Source organism: Lutjanus erythropterus, chromosome 10 (assembly GCF_056507025.1).
Source record: "Lutjanus erythropterus isolate fLutEry1 chromosome 10, fLutEry1.hap2, whole genome shotgun sequence".
Lineage (NCBI taxonomy): Eukaryota > Metazoa > Chordata > Actinopteri > Lutjaniformes > Lutjanidae > Lutjanus > Lutjanus erythropterus.
The window spans coordinates 23,864,298-23,881,602 of NC_139326.1; the positions used below are offsets into that span (position 1 = coordinate 23,864,298).

General features: G+C 31.8%; 1 protein-coding gene across 1 annotated transcript in view; it reads right to left on the reverse strand.

Moving 5' to 3' along the window:
* elac1 (elaC ribonuclease Z 1) overlaps positions 1-15,248 on the reverse strand; it is a 36,162-nt gene extending 20,914 nt beyond the window's left edge. The window contains exons 1-2 of the mRNA XM_084729550.1: positions 15,004-15,248; positions 13,507-13,713 (exon numbers count right to left, since the gene is read on the reverse strand). Of these exons, the coding sequence (XP_084585676.1) occupies positions 13,507-13,713; positions 15,004-15,160 (364 nt within the window). The 5' untranslated portion in view covers positions 15,161-15,248. The remainder of the gene's footprint in view (positions 1-13,506; positions 13,714-15,003) is intronic.
* Positions 15,249-17,305: the final 2,057 nt, after the last annotated feature.

Sequence of the window (17,305 nt, forward strand, 5' to 3'; positions counted from 1 at the left end):
TACATACATTTGTGCTCATAAACATACATACATACATACATTTTTGCTCATAAGCATACATACATACACACATTCATACATTTGTGCTCATAAGGATACATACATACATACATACATTTGTGGTCATGAAGATACATACATGTATACATACATTTGTGCTCATAAGTATACATTCATACATACATACATACATACATTTTTGCTCATAAGCATACATTCATACATACATAAATTTTTGCTCATAAGCATACATACAATCATACATACATACATTTGAGCTCCTAAGCATACATACATACATACATTTGTGCTCATAAGCATACATATACATACATACACACATACATACATACATACATACATACATTTGTGCTCATAAGCATACATACATACATACATTTGAGCTCATAAGTATACATACATACGTCTGTCCTGACAAGCATACATACATACATATGTACATACATACATACATACATACATTTGTGCTCACATACATGCAAACATACATTTGTGCTCATAAACATACATACATACATACATTTGTCCTCATAAGCATGCATACATACATACATACATTTGTGCTCATAAGCATACATACATACATACATTTATTTGTGCTCATAAGCATACATACATACATTTGTGCTCAAAAGCATACATACATACATTTGTGCTCATAAGCATACATACATACATTTGTGCGTATGAGCATACATTCATACATACATACATACATACATTTGTGCTGATAGGCATACATGCATGCATACATACATACATTTGTGCTCATAAGCATAGATACATACATACCTTTGTGCTCATAAGCAGACATTTGTGCTCATAAGCATACATACATACACACACACATACATACATTTGTGCTCATATACATACATATGTGCTCATAAACATACATTCATACATACATACATTTTTGCTCATAAGCATACATACATACATTTTTTGCTCATAAGCATACATACATACATACATATATTTGTGTTCATAAGCATACATACATACATACATACATACATTTGTGCTCATAAACATACATACATACATACATTTGTGCTCATAAGCATACATACATACATACATACATACATTTGTGCTCATAAGCATACATACATACGTACATACATTTGAGCTAATAAGTATACATACATATGTCTGTCCTGACAAGCATACATACATACATATGTACATACATACATACATACATACATTTGTGCTCATAAACATCCATTCATACATACATACATTTTTGCTCATAAGCATATATACATACATACATACATACATACATACATTTGTGCTCATAAGCATACATATACACATTCATACATACATATTTGCTCATAAGCATACATACAATCATACATACATACATACATACATACATACATACATTTTTGCTCATAAGCATACATACATACATACATACATTTTTGCTCATAAGCATACATTCATACATACATACATAAATACATTTTCACTCATAAGCATACATACAATCATACATACATACATTTGTGCTCATAAGCATACATGTATTCATACATACATACATACATACATTTGAGCTCATAAGCATACATACATACATCTATGCTGAAAAACATACATACATACATTTGTGTTCATAAGCATACATACATACATACATACATACATTTGTGCTCATAAACATACATACATTTGTGCTCATAAGCATACATACATACATACATACATTTGTGCTCATAAGCATACATACATACATTTGAGCTCATAAGTATACATACATACGTCTGTCCTGACAAGCATACATACATACATACATACATTCATACATTTGTGCTCATAAGCATACATTTATACATACATACATACATACATACATTCATACATTTTTGCTCATAAGCATACATTCATACATACATACATACATACATACATTTTGCTCATGAGTATACATACAATCATTCATACATAAATTTGAGCTCCTAAGCATACATACATACATACATTTGTGCTCATAAACATACATACATACATACATTTTTGCTCATAAGCATACATACATACACACATTCATACATTTGTGCTCATAAGCATACATACATACATACATACATACAATTGTGCTCATGAACATACATACATATATAAATACATTTGTGCTCATAAGCGTAAATTCATACATATATACATATATACATACATACATTTTTGCCCACAAGCATACATACAATCATACATACATACATACATACATACATACATTTGTGCTCATGAACATACATACATATATTTGTACTAACAATTATACATTCATACATACATACATACATTTTTGCTCATGAGCATACATTCATACATACATAAATTTTTGCCCATAAGCATACATACAATCATACATACATACATTTGAGCTCCTAAGCATACATACATACATACATACATACATACATTTGTGCTCATAAGCATACATACATACACACATTCATATATTTTTGCTCATAAGCATACATACATACACACATACATACATTTGTGCTCATAAGCATACATACATACACACATTCATACATTTGTGCTTATAAGCATAAATACATACATACATACATACATTTGTGCTCATGAACATACATACATATATAAATACATTTGTGCTCATAAGCGTACATTCATACATACATACCTATATACATACATACATACATTTTTGCTCATAAGCATACATACAATCATACATACATACATTTGTGCTCATAAGTATACATTCATATATACATACATTTGTGCTCATAAGTATACATTCATACATACATGCATAAATTTTTGCTCATATACATACATACATATATACATACATTTGTCCTCATAAGCGTACATTCATACATGCATGCATACATACATACATACATTCATACAATTGTGCTCATAAGCATACATTCATGCATACGTACATACATTTGTGCTCATATACATACATACATATATACATACATTTGTGCTCATAAGTGTACATTCATACATACATACATACATACATTTTTGTTTATAAGCATACATACATACATACATACATACATACATACATATGTACATTTGTGCTCATAAGCATACATTCATACATACATACATAAATACATTTTTACTCATAAGCATACATACAATCATAAATACATACATTTGTGCTTATAAGCATACATGCATTCATACATACATACATACATACGTACATACATACATTTGTGCTCATGAACATACATACATACATACATTTGTGCTCATAAGTATACATTCATACATATGTACATACATTTGTGCTCATAAGCATACATACATAAATACATACATACACACATTTGTGCTCATGAACATACATACATATATAAATACATTTGTGCTCATAAGCGTACATTCATACATACATACATATATACATACATACATTTTTGCTCATAAGCATACATACATACACACATACATACATTTGAGCTCATAAGCATACATACATACATCTATGCTGAAAAGCATACATACATACATACATACATACATACATACATTTGTGCTCATAAGCATACATGCATTCATACATACATACATACATTTTTGCTCATAAGCATACATTTATACATACATACATACATACATACATACATTCATACATTTTTGCTCATAAGCATACATTCATACATACATACATTTTTGCTCATGAGCATACATACAATCATTCATACATACATTTGAGCTCCTAAGCATACATACATACATACATACATACATTTGTGCTCATAAGCATACATACATACACACATACATACATTTGTGCTCATAAACATACATACATACATACATTTTTGCTCATAAGCACACATACATACACACATTCATACATTTGTGCTCATAAGCATACATACATACATACATACATACATACATACATACATACATTTGTGCTCATGAAAATACATACATATATAAATACATTTGTGCTCATAAGCATACATACATACATACATACCTATATACATACATACATACATTTTTGCTCATAAGCATACATACAATCATACATACATACATTTGTGCTCATAAGTATACATTCATATATACATACATTTGTGCTCATAAGTATACATTCATACATACATGCATAAATTTTTGCTCATATACATACATACATATATACATACATTTGTCCTCATAAGCGTACATTCATACATGCATGCATACATACATACATACATTCATACAATTGTGCTCATAAGCATACATTCATGCATACGTACATACATTTGTGCTCATATACATACATACATATATACATACATTTGTGCTCATAAGTGTACATTCATACATACATACATACATACATTTTTGTTTATAAGCATACATACATACATACATACATACATACATACATATGTACATTTGTGCTCATAAGCATACATTCATACATACATACATAAATACATTTTTACTCATAAGCATACATACAATCATAAATACATACATTTGTGCTTATAAGCATACATGCATTCATACATACATACATACATACGTACATACATACATTTGTGCTCATGAACATACATACATACATACATTTGTGCTCATAAGTATACATTCATACATATGTACATACATTTGTGCTCATAAGCATACATACATAAATACATACATACACACATTTGTGCTCATGAACATACATACATATATAAATACATTTGTGCTCATAAGCGTACATTCATACATACATACATATATACATACATACATTTTTGCTCATAAGCATACATACATACACACATACATACATTTGAGCTCATAAGCATACATACATACATCTATGCTGAAAAGCATACATACATACATACATACATACATACATACATTTGTGCTCATAAGCATACATGCATTCATACATACATACATACATTTTTGCTCATAAGCATACATTTATACATACATACATACATACATACATACATTCATACATTTTTGCTCATAAGCATACATTCATACATACATACATTTTTGCTCATGAGCATACATACAATCATTCATACATACATTTGAGCTCCTAAGCATACATACATACATACATACATACATTTGTGCTCATAAGCATACATACATACACACATACATACATTTGTGCTCATAAACATACATACATACATACATTTTTGCTCATAAGCACACATACATACACACATTCATACATTTGTGCTCATAAGCATACATACATACATACATACATACATACATACATACATACATTTTTGCTCATAAGCATACATACAATCATACATACATACATAGATACATTTTTGCTCATAAGCATACATTCATACATACATATATAAATACATTTTTACTCATAAGCATACATACAATCATACATACATTTGTGCTCATAAGCATACATGCATTCATACATACATACATACATACATACATACGTATATTTGAGCTCCTAAGCATACATACATACATCTATGCTGAAAAGCATACATACATACATACATACATACATACATACATTTGTGCTCATAAGCATACATACATACACACATACATACATACATACATACATTTGTGCTCATATACATACATACATACATTTTTGCTCATAAGCATACATACATAGATACATTCATACATTTGTGCTCATAAGCATACATTTATACATACATACATACATACATACATACATACATACATACATACATACATACATTCATACATTTTTGCTCAGGAGTATACATACAATCATTCATACATAAATTTGAGTTCCTAAGCATACATACATACATACATTTGTGCTCATGAGCATACATACATACACACATACATACATTTGTGCTCATAAACATAAATACATACATACATTTTTGCTCATAAGCATACATACATACACACATTCATACATTTGTGCTCACAAGCATACATACATACATACATACATTTGTGCTCATGAACATACATACATATATAAATACATTTGTGCTCATAAGCGTACATTCATACATACATACCTATATACATACATACATACATTTTTGCTCATAAGCATACATACAATCATACATACATACATTTGTGCTCATGAACATACATACATATATACATACATTTGTGCTCATACGTATACATTCATACATACATGCATAAATTTTTGCTCATATACATACATACATATATACATACATTTGTCCTCATAAGCGTACATTCATACATGCATGCATACATACATACATACATTCATACAATTGTGCTCATAAGCATACATTCATATATACGTACATACATTTGTGCTCATATACATACATACATATATACATACATTTGTGCTGATAAGTGTACATTCATACATACATACATTTTTGCTTATAAGCATACATACATACATACATACATACGTACATTTGTGGTCATAAGCATACATTCATACATAAATACATTTTTACTCATAACCATACATACAATCATACATTCATACATTTGTGCTCATAAGCATACATACATACATACATACATGCATTTGTGCTCATGAACATACATACATATATAAATACATTTGTGCTCATAAGCGTAAATTCATACATACATACATACATACATTTTTGCTCATAAGCATACATACAATCATACATACATACATACATACATACATACATACATACATACATACATTTGTGCTCATGAACATACATACATATATTTGTGCTAACAATTATACATTCATACATACATACATACATTTTTGCCCATAACCATACATTCATACATACATAAATTTTTGCCCATAAGCATACATACAATCATACATACATACATTTGAGCTCCTAAGCATACATACATACATACACACATACATACATTTTTGCTCATAAGCATACATACAATCATACATACGTACATTTATGCTCATAGGCATACATACATACATAAATACATTTTTACTCACAAGCATACATACATACATACATTTGTGCTCATAAGCATACATGCATTCATACATACATACGTACATTTGACCTCCTAAGCATACATACATACATCTATGCTGAAAAGCATACATACATACATACATACATTTGTGCTCATAAGCATACATACATACACACATACATACATACATACATACATACAGACAAACATTTCTGCTCATATACATACGTAAATATTTGCTCACAAGCATACATACATACATACATACATTTGTGCTCATAAGCATACATGCATTCATACATACATACATACATACATTCATACATACATACATTTTTGCTCATAAGCATACATTCATACATACATACATAAATACATTTTTACTCATAAGCATACATACAATCATACATACATACATTTGTGCTCATAAGCATACATGCATTCATACATGCATACATACATATATACATACATACATACATACATACATACATTTGAGCTCATAAGCATACATACATACATCTATGCTGAAAAGCATACATACATACATACATACATACATATATACATACATACATACATTTGTGCTCATAAGCATATATACATACACACATACATACATACATACATACATACATTTGTGCTCATATACATACATACGTTTTTGCTCATAAGCATACATACATACATACATACATACATACATACATACATACATACATTTGTGCTCATATACATACATACGTTTTGGCTCATAAGCATACATTTATACATACATACATACATACATACATACATACATACATTTTTGCTCATAAGCATACATTCATACATACATACATTTTTGCTCATAAGCATACATACAATCATTCATACATACATTTGAGCTCCTAAGCATGCATACATACATACATACATTTGTGCTCATAAGCATACATACATACACACATACATACATTTGTGCTCATAAACATACATACATACATACATTTTTGCTCATAAGCATACATACATACACACATTCATACATTTGTGCTCATAAGGATACATACATACATACATACATACATTTGTGGTCATGAAGATACATACATGTATACATACATTTGTGCTCATAAGTATACATTCATACATACATACATACATACATTTTTGCTCATAAGCATACATTCATACATACATAAATTTTTGCTCATAAGCATACATACAATCATACATACATACATTTGAGCTCCTAAGCATACATACATACATACATTTGTGCTCATAAGCATACATATACATACATACACACATACATACATACATACATACATACATTTGTGCTCATAAGCATACATACATACATACATTTGAGCTCATAAGTATACATACATACGTCTGTCCTGACAAGCATACATACATACATATGTACATACATACATACATACATACATTTGTGCTCACATACATGCAAACATACATTTGTGCTCATAAACATACATACATACATACATTTGTCCTCATAAGCATGCATACATACATACATACATTTGTGCTCATAAGCATACATACATACATACATTTATTTGTGCTCATAAGCATACATACATACATTTGTGCTCAAAAGCATACATACATACATTTGTGCTCATAAGCATACATACATACATTTGTGCGTATGAGCATACATTCATACATACATACATACATACATTTGTGCTGATAGGCATACATGCATGCATACATACATACATTTGTGCTCATAAGCATAGATACATACATACCTTTGTGCTCATAAGCAGACATTTGTGCTCATAAGCATACATACATACACACACACATACATACATTTGTGCTCATATACATACATATGTGCTCATAAACATACATTCATACATACATACATTTTTGCTCATAAGCATACATACATACATTTTTTGCTCATAAGCATACATACATACATACATATATTTGTGTTCATAAGCATACATACATACATACATACATACATTTGTGCTCATAAACATACATACATACATACATTTGTGCTCATAAGCATACATACATACATACATACATACATTTGTGCTCATAAGCATACATACATACGTACATACATTTGAGCTAATAAGTATACATACATATGTCTGTCCTGACAAGCATACATACATACATATGTACATACATACATACATACATACATTTGTGCTCATAAACATCCATTCATACATACATACATTTTTGCTCATAAGCATATATACATACATACATACATACATACATACATTTGTGCTCATAAGCATACATACACACATTCATACATACATATTTGCTCATAAGCATACATACAATCATACATACATACATACATACATACATACATTTTTGCTCATAAGCATACATACATACATACATACATTTTTGCTCATAAGCATACATTCATACATACATACATAAATACATTTTCACTCATAAGCATACATACAATCATACATACATACATTTGTGCTCATAAGCATACATGTATTCATACATACTTACATACATACATTTGAGCTCATAAGCATACATACATACATCTATGCTGAAAAACATACATACATACATTTGTGTTCATAAGCATACATACATACATACATACATACATTTGTGCTCATAAACATACATACATTTGTGCTCATAAGCATACATACATACATACATACATTTGTGCTCATAAGCATACATACATACATTTGAGCTCATAAGTATACATACATACGTCTGTCCTGACAAGCATACATACATACATATGTACATACATACATACATACATTTGTGCTCATAAACATCCATTCATACATACATACATTTTTGCTCATATGCATATATACATACATACATTTGTGCTCATAAGCATACATACATACATTCATACATACATATTTGCTCATAAGCAAACATACAATCATACATACATACATTTGTGCTCATAAGCATACATTCATACATTTGTGCTCATAAGCATACATACATAAATTTGTGCTGATAAGCATACATGTATAGATACACACATACATTTGTGCTCATAAGCATGCATACATACATACATACATTTGTGCTCATAAGCATACATACATACATACATACATACATACATACATACATTTGAGCTCATAAGCATACATACATACATACATACATACATTTGAGCTCATAAGCATACATACATACGTCTGTCCTGACAAGCATACATACATAAATACGTGCATACATACTCATATACATACATACATTTGTGCTCATAAACATCAATTCATACATATATACATACATTTTTGCTCATAAGCACATATACATACATACATACATGCATACATTTGTGCTCATAAGCATACATACATACATACATACATACATACATACATGCTGATAACCATACATACATACATACATATGTGCTCATATATATACATACATACATACATACATACATACATACATACATACATTTGTGCTCATAAGCATACATACATACACATATACATGCATACATACATACATTTGAGCTCATAAGCATAAATACATACGTCTGTGCTGACAAGCATACATACAATCATACATACATACATACATTTGTGCTCACATTCATACATTTGTGCTCATAAACATCCATTCATACATACATACATACATACGTACATTTTTGCCCATAAGCATATATACATACATACATACATTTGTGCTCATAAACATACATACATACATACATACATACGTGCTGATAAGCATGCATATATACATACATACATTTGTCCTCATAAGCATGCATACATACATACATACATTTGTGCTCATAAGCATACATACATACATACATTTATTTGTGCTCACAAGTATACATACATACATTTGTGCTCATAAGCATACATACATACATTTGTGCGTATAAGCATACATTCATACATACCTTTGTGCTCACAAGCAGACATTTGTGCTCATAAGCATACATACATACACACACACATACATACATTTGTGCTCATATACATACATGTGTGCTCATAAACATACATTCATACATACATACATTTTTGCTCATAAGCATACATACATACATACATACATTTGTGTTCAGAAGCATACATATATACATACATACATACATACATACATACATACATTTGTGCTCATAAACATACATACATACATACATTTGCGCTCATAAGCATACATCCATACATTCATACATTTGTGCTCATAAGCATACATACAATCATACATACATACATACATTTGTGCTCATAAGCATACATTCATACATTTGTGCTCATAAGCATACATTCATACATACATACATTTGTGGTGATAAGCATACATACATACATAGACACATACATTTGTGCTCCTAAGCATACATACATACATACATTTGTGCTCATAAGCATACATACATACATACATACATTTGTGCTCATAAGCATACATACATACATACATTTTTGCTCATAAGCATACATACATACATTCATACATACATTTTTGCTCATAAGAATACATACAATCATATATACATACATACATTTGTGCTCATAAGCATACATTCATACATACATACATTTGTGCTGATAAGCATACATGCATACATAGACACACATTTGTGCTCATAAGCATGCATACATACATACATACTTACATACATAAATACATACATACATACATGCATTTGTGCTCATGAACATACATACATACATGCTCATAAGCATACATACATACATACATTTGTACTCATGAACATACATACATTTGAGCTCCTAAGCATACATACATACGTCTGTGCTGACAAGCATACATACATACATACATACATACATACATACATACATACATAGGTACATACATACATTTGTGCTCATGTACATACATACATTTTTGCTCATAAACATACATTCATACATACATACATACATTTTTGCTCATAAGCATATATACATACATGTGTGTTCATAAGCATACATACATACACACATTCATTTGTGCTCATAAGCATACATACATACATTTGTGCTCATAAGCATACATTCATACATACATACATACATGATGAAAGGTACACCAATCCTACTGTGAAACACGGCGGTGGATCACTGATGTTTTGGGGATGTGTGAGCTACAAAGGCACAGGAAACTTTGTCAAAATTGATGGCAAGATGAATGCAGCCTGTTATCAGAAAATACTGGAGGAAAATTTTTACTTGGACGTTCCAACATGACAACGATCCAAAACACAAGGCCAAGTCGACCTGTCATTGGCTACAGCAGAATAAAGTGAAGGTTCTGGAGTGGCCATCTCAGTCTCCTGGCTTCAATATCATTGAGCCACTCTGAGGAGATCTCAAACGTGCAGTTCATGCAAGACAGCCCAAGAATTTACAGGAACTGGAGGCTTTTTGCCAAGAAGAATGGGCAGTTTTACCATCTGAGAAAATAAAGAGCCTCATCCACAACTACCACAAAAGACTTCAAGCTGTCATTGATGTTAAAGGGGGCAATACACTGTATTAAGAACTGGGGTATGTAAACTTTTGATCAGGGTCACTTGGGTAGTTTCTGTTATCATTATGATTTTAAAAAAGTAAACAGTTGTTTGATAATAAATGGCTTCACCCAACCACTAACCATGAGCGAAAGAAGTTTTTGTATTATCGTTCACATTCTCTGAAAAATGGCCAAGAAATCAAAAATTCTGTCAGGGTATGTAAACTTATGAGCACAACTGTGTACACACACACACACACACACACACACACACACACACACACACACACACACACACACACACACACACACACACACACACATATATATATGGGTATATACATATGGAAAGATTATTAAAACATTAAGTTTAAGCACAGTGCTCTGCTAAACAGACTTACCTGCATCAGAAAAGATTGTAGATAAAACAACCAAAGAGCTAATAGAACAAAAAAAGACTAATATAGACAAGGAATCGCATAAAAGGCTCCTAAAAATATCAGAAAAACTCCACTCTGATTCACAATTCTTATATAATCAGCTCAAAATTCATCCAAGTCTCTCATTTTACACAAACTTCCTGCAGCTGTTGAGTTCACTATTTGGGTTGTGCAGTTTATCAGTTGTTATGTACTGTTATTGTTATGCATTCAATACATTGTGAAATATCCATAAAATACGTCACTTAGTAAGGTGTCTGCAGTTTACTCAATGATAGAAAAGGGGACCCATGAGGAAAAAGGTTGGGAACCACTGCTGTAGTTTATATTTTTTCAACCACTTGATTTCTAGAAAGTTGTGGATATTCTCATTTTGACATAACAGTGACAAACTTGTATGCATAGCTGGAAAAAGTACAATTTGTCTTTTACAGGACGTTTGTGTCACTCAGTTCACACTGAAGTGACAGATTAACTAGTTAGCCTGCAGGTGGCAGCCATGCTTACAATTCAGAGTCAAAGTACCAAGGCTATGGTAGTGTTTCTCTGAGAACTGAGTGTTAACAGTGGATGTTTGTACTAGAACTCAGGTTGTTCATTTTGGACTTGCCTGCATAAGGGAAGAGCAGCTGTGAGCCTGTGAGGCCAAGTGTGACCCTAAGAAAGTGCCGGAGGCCCCGGGGCCCGTAGATGTCCACACAGTTGAGGCTCTGCTGGGGGTCGGGGTTGGTGTTGAGGCTTACAGTGCAGAGCAGACCAGGCAAACCAAACAAGTGATCTCCATGCAGATGGGAGATGAAAACCTTGGTGATTCGACCTAGGCAGAAAACATAACATATTTATACATTACTTGTGTTATAATGGTGGGAATGTAGATGGAGGAGAGGACAATCTGTCTAAATTAACCACGAGTAAAACGTCATGGAAGTAAACTGGATTAAAATGGTAAAATGCCTCCTAATTATCACATCAGTCATTCACTGATGTCCATAATCTTTTAGCCTCTGACAGATCATACGAGACATTATACTGATCAGCCACTTCATTCACCTGAGATTAAAATATGTTAAGGTCAAGCAGTACTTGTACTTTACTTGAGTGTTTCCATTTTCTGCTACTTCTATTCCACTACATTTCAGAGGTACATATTGTAGTTTTTACTGCACTACATTTATTTGATAACTCAAGTCACTTTAAAGATTCAGATTATAACAGTTATACAAGTAATACAAAATAAAGTCATTAAATAAATTATGATGTAATTACTTAGATAAGTTGATTCCTGGGGTGAAATTCACAGAGATACAATAATACTCTGACATTAAACTGAACAGCGTTGGGTTGTGATCAAAACAAGATGTTTGAGGACGTCATCTTGGACTTTGGGACACACTGACTGACTTTTTTCACCATTTTGTGACATTTTTATGGACAAAGATGTCCATGAGATGGACAAATAACTAATCGATTAATTGAGAAAATAATCAACAGAGTAATTGACAATGATAAGAATTGTTAGTTGCAGCCCTGCCCGACAATATATTAAAAAATAACTCCACCTCTAATAGTTGCAAATTTCAGTAAGTACTATTTTCAAATGGACCATTTTGCATGATGAATACTTTTACTTTTTGTATATTACATATATTTGGATGCTAAAAGGTTAGTACTGTTACTTCAGTAGAATTTTTAATGCAGGACTTTTACTTGTATTTTTATACAATGGTACTGCTACTTTTACTTCTATTTGAGTAAAATCTGAGTATTTCTTCAACCAGTGAGGTCAAGTCAAATCACAAGAAACTTCATTTTCAAGCATGAAGAGTGAAAAATAGCAATTTACTCGAATGACTATAGTTTTGCACCTTTTTCGTGTTTCAAGTTGGTCCTAAAATCATCTTTGACTTTTGATTAACATTAATATTGTACTCCACTTTTCTAAAGGGAAGTTTTAATGTCACAGAGAACCCTTGCTGATGTAATGGAGAGTAAAAGTGTGGTGGTTATTTGAATAAAAGTTTACTCAGTGGTGGTTTTCAGTAACTTTTGAAGACCTTGCTTTAGTTTCCCAGAAGCAGCCTGTGGAGGAGCTGCAGCAGTGACTCACCGGCTCTGAGTTGGCTCTTCATCAGCTGTGTCTGTGTTCCCTCCCCGCAGTCAAACAGCCAGCAGTCCCCCTCCGTCCGCAGCACCAGAGCCGAGGCTCCGCGGTGAGGAGACGGGTAGGCCGAGCCGGTCCCGAGGAAGGTCACGTCCATACTCATCTTCACGAAGCTACAAGTTAAACCAAGAAAACTGTCTACAAGAACTGCACCAGAAGCGGTGTGCCACTGCCATGCTGTAAACAGTCGCACTATGATGACGTAACACGAGCGACGGCGCGGCGTTCAAGTTGAGATTTCCCTTAAAAAAAAACCAACTGTTTAAGTGAAGTAGGAAATGTATAGCACAGTATATGGTAAGTGATATGTTCAAAGAAAACATTTAAAAATCCAAAGGAGCCAGTATAAAAGCATTTTTATTCTGCACTTAGGTGTTAAGAAGCAGCGAAATCATGCTGCTCTCGGAGTACAAATACTGAGGCAATATTACCATGTAACAAAAATAAACTTCAGAAAAAGACACAGAGGACACAGCACTATATGAAGCACACGTCAGTGAAACAGGGGACGATTACAGTCAGTAACAACACCTGGACAGACACATGAGCCAACACTATAGTTTAACTGTTTCTGAATATTTTCACTTAAATAAAACTAATAAAAATGTACGAGTAGCTAACTTTGCATTTGCAAATATATTGTAATTATAAGTGTTCAAGACCAGAAGTTGCACACTGAATTCTACCCCATTACATAATTTTGTACAAAACAAACAGCTATTGTTTTTTTAAATATTCAAAGAGCTATTGAGTTATTTCTCAGCTGGTCTACATCATGGAACATGAAGCAACTACAGACAGACACTAAACATCATGCAGGCACTTCAATGCAGGTGGTCAACAGGTCCTAATACAGTATCCTGAGAGTAACATTTATACAGCAGCCTAGACAGTATACATATATATTAACATGTCTGAAGACTAATGATACTGCCAATGCCCTGGACAACAGTGTGTAAAGCAAATACTGCAAATGAAACAGGGTAGTTTTTATTGTCACTGGTTACTTTTTTTTTTTTTAGACATATTTTAGCTGTGATGGTGTGTGCAGGTTTGTGTCCGGTGTGTACTGTCAGGGTTTCACAGTTCTCACATTTTATATTAAACACATATTTTTAGATCTTTATCTTACTCATTTTAATAGACTGCAGCCGGCATGTCAAAACACAGAGCAAAATATCAAGATCTTATAGACAACCACGACAGGTTTACTGTCAGTGCCATGTCTCACTGAGGTAAGTTCAGTACATCATTGACATATGGATGTGAAATATTAAGAAAATATAATTGGAATACTGTTTATAGGACATCTATATTTGAGAAATTAATATTATGACCTTGAAAAAGTTGCCATCTGTCATATCTTTGACCATTTCACTGTACAGCTGGTAGAAGATCTGACTCAACATGTCGACTGGACTCTTATACGTGCCAGACTAAAAAGACTCCCTAACAAATGCTTGTGTCAATAAAGCGATGTTTCTCTTGTGAAATGTCAGATAGTTAAAGCTTATTTCATAGCATCACTAGGTTTAGCATCAAGTACTGTACAAGTACAGGCTAGTAAGGATCTTTTCAGGACATGAACATGAGCAGAAACTGTTTTTTTTTTCAGAATGTGGTGAGGACGATAAATTCTACTAAAAAGGTCAAAATGTCAAGATGTCAATTACAAAATGTTTGTGACCTTTTCTAGCAGGGAAATTTGGTCTTTTTATGCCAATAATATGATTTTCAAACAGCTCAAATTAGAAGTAAACTGTATTATGCACCATATTCTATTCATAGATCCACAAAACTTGAGGTCTGCATTTATTTAAATTATGCTGAAGACATCTCTGTTTATCACTGCCTTTTATTACATTAAATTTATGACTGTGTTCATGTCTTGCACCAAACTCTACTCTTTTGTTTAATCTGTTTTATTCTGCTTTAGCTTATTTTTCATCTCCTTCTTCATTTCACTCATTTTATATTGTCTGTTTATACTGCATTGTATACTGTATATAAAACATAAAATATTAAGTATTAAGAATCCTGCCTTTTCTGTTTTTGAATTGCCTCATTGAGAGGTGCAATACAAATACAGTAAGCTTGCCTTCTGTAAATTTTGATCTCTACATATAGTCAAAGCAGATTTATTACATGGTCAAAGCTTTACTTCTCTCTTGTGTTTATCTGAAATAATGTGACTGTTATAAGTTATTGATCAGAACAGTAAATAGAAACCTAGCACCCGTATGTTTGC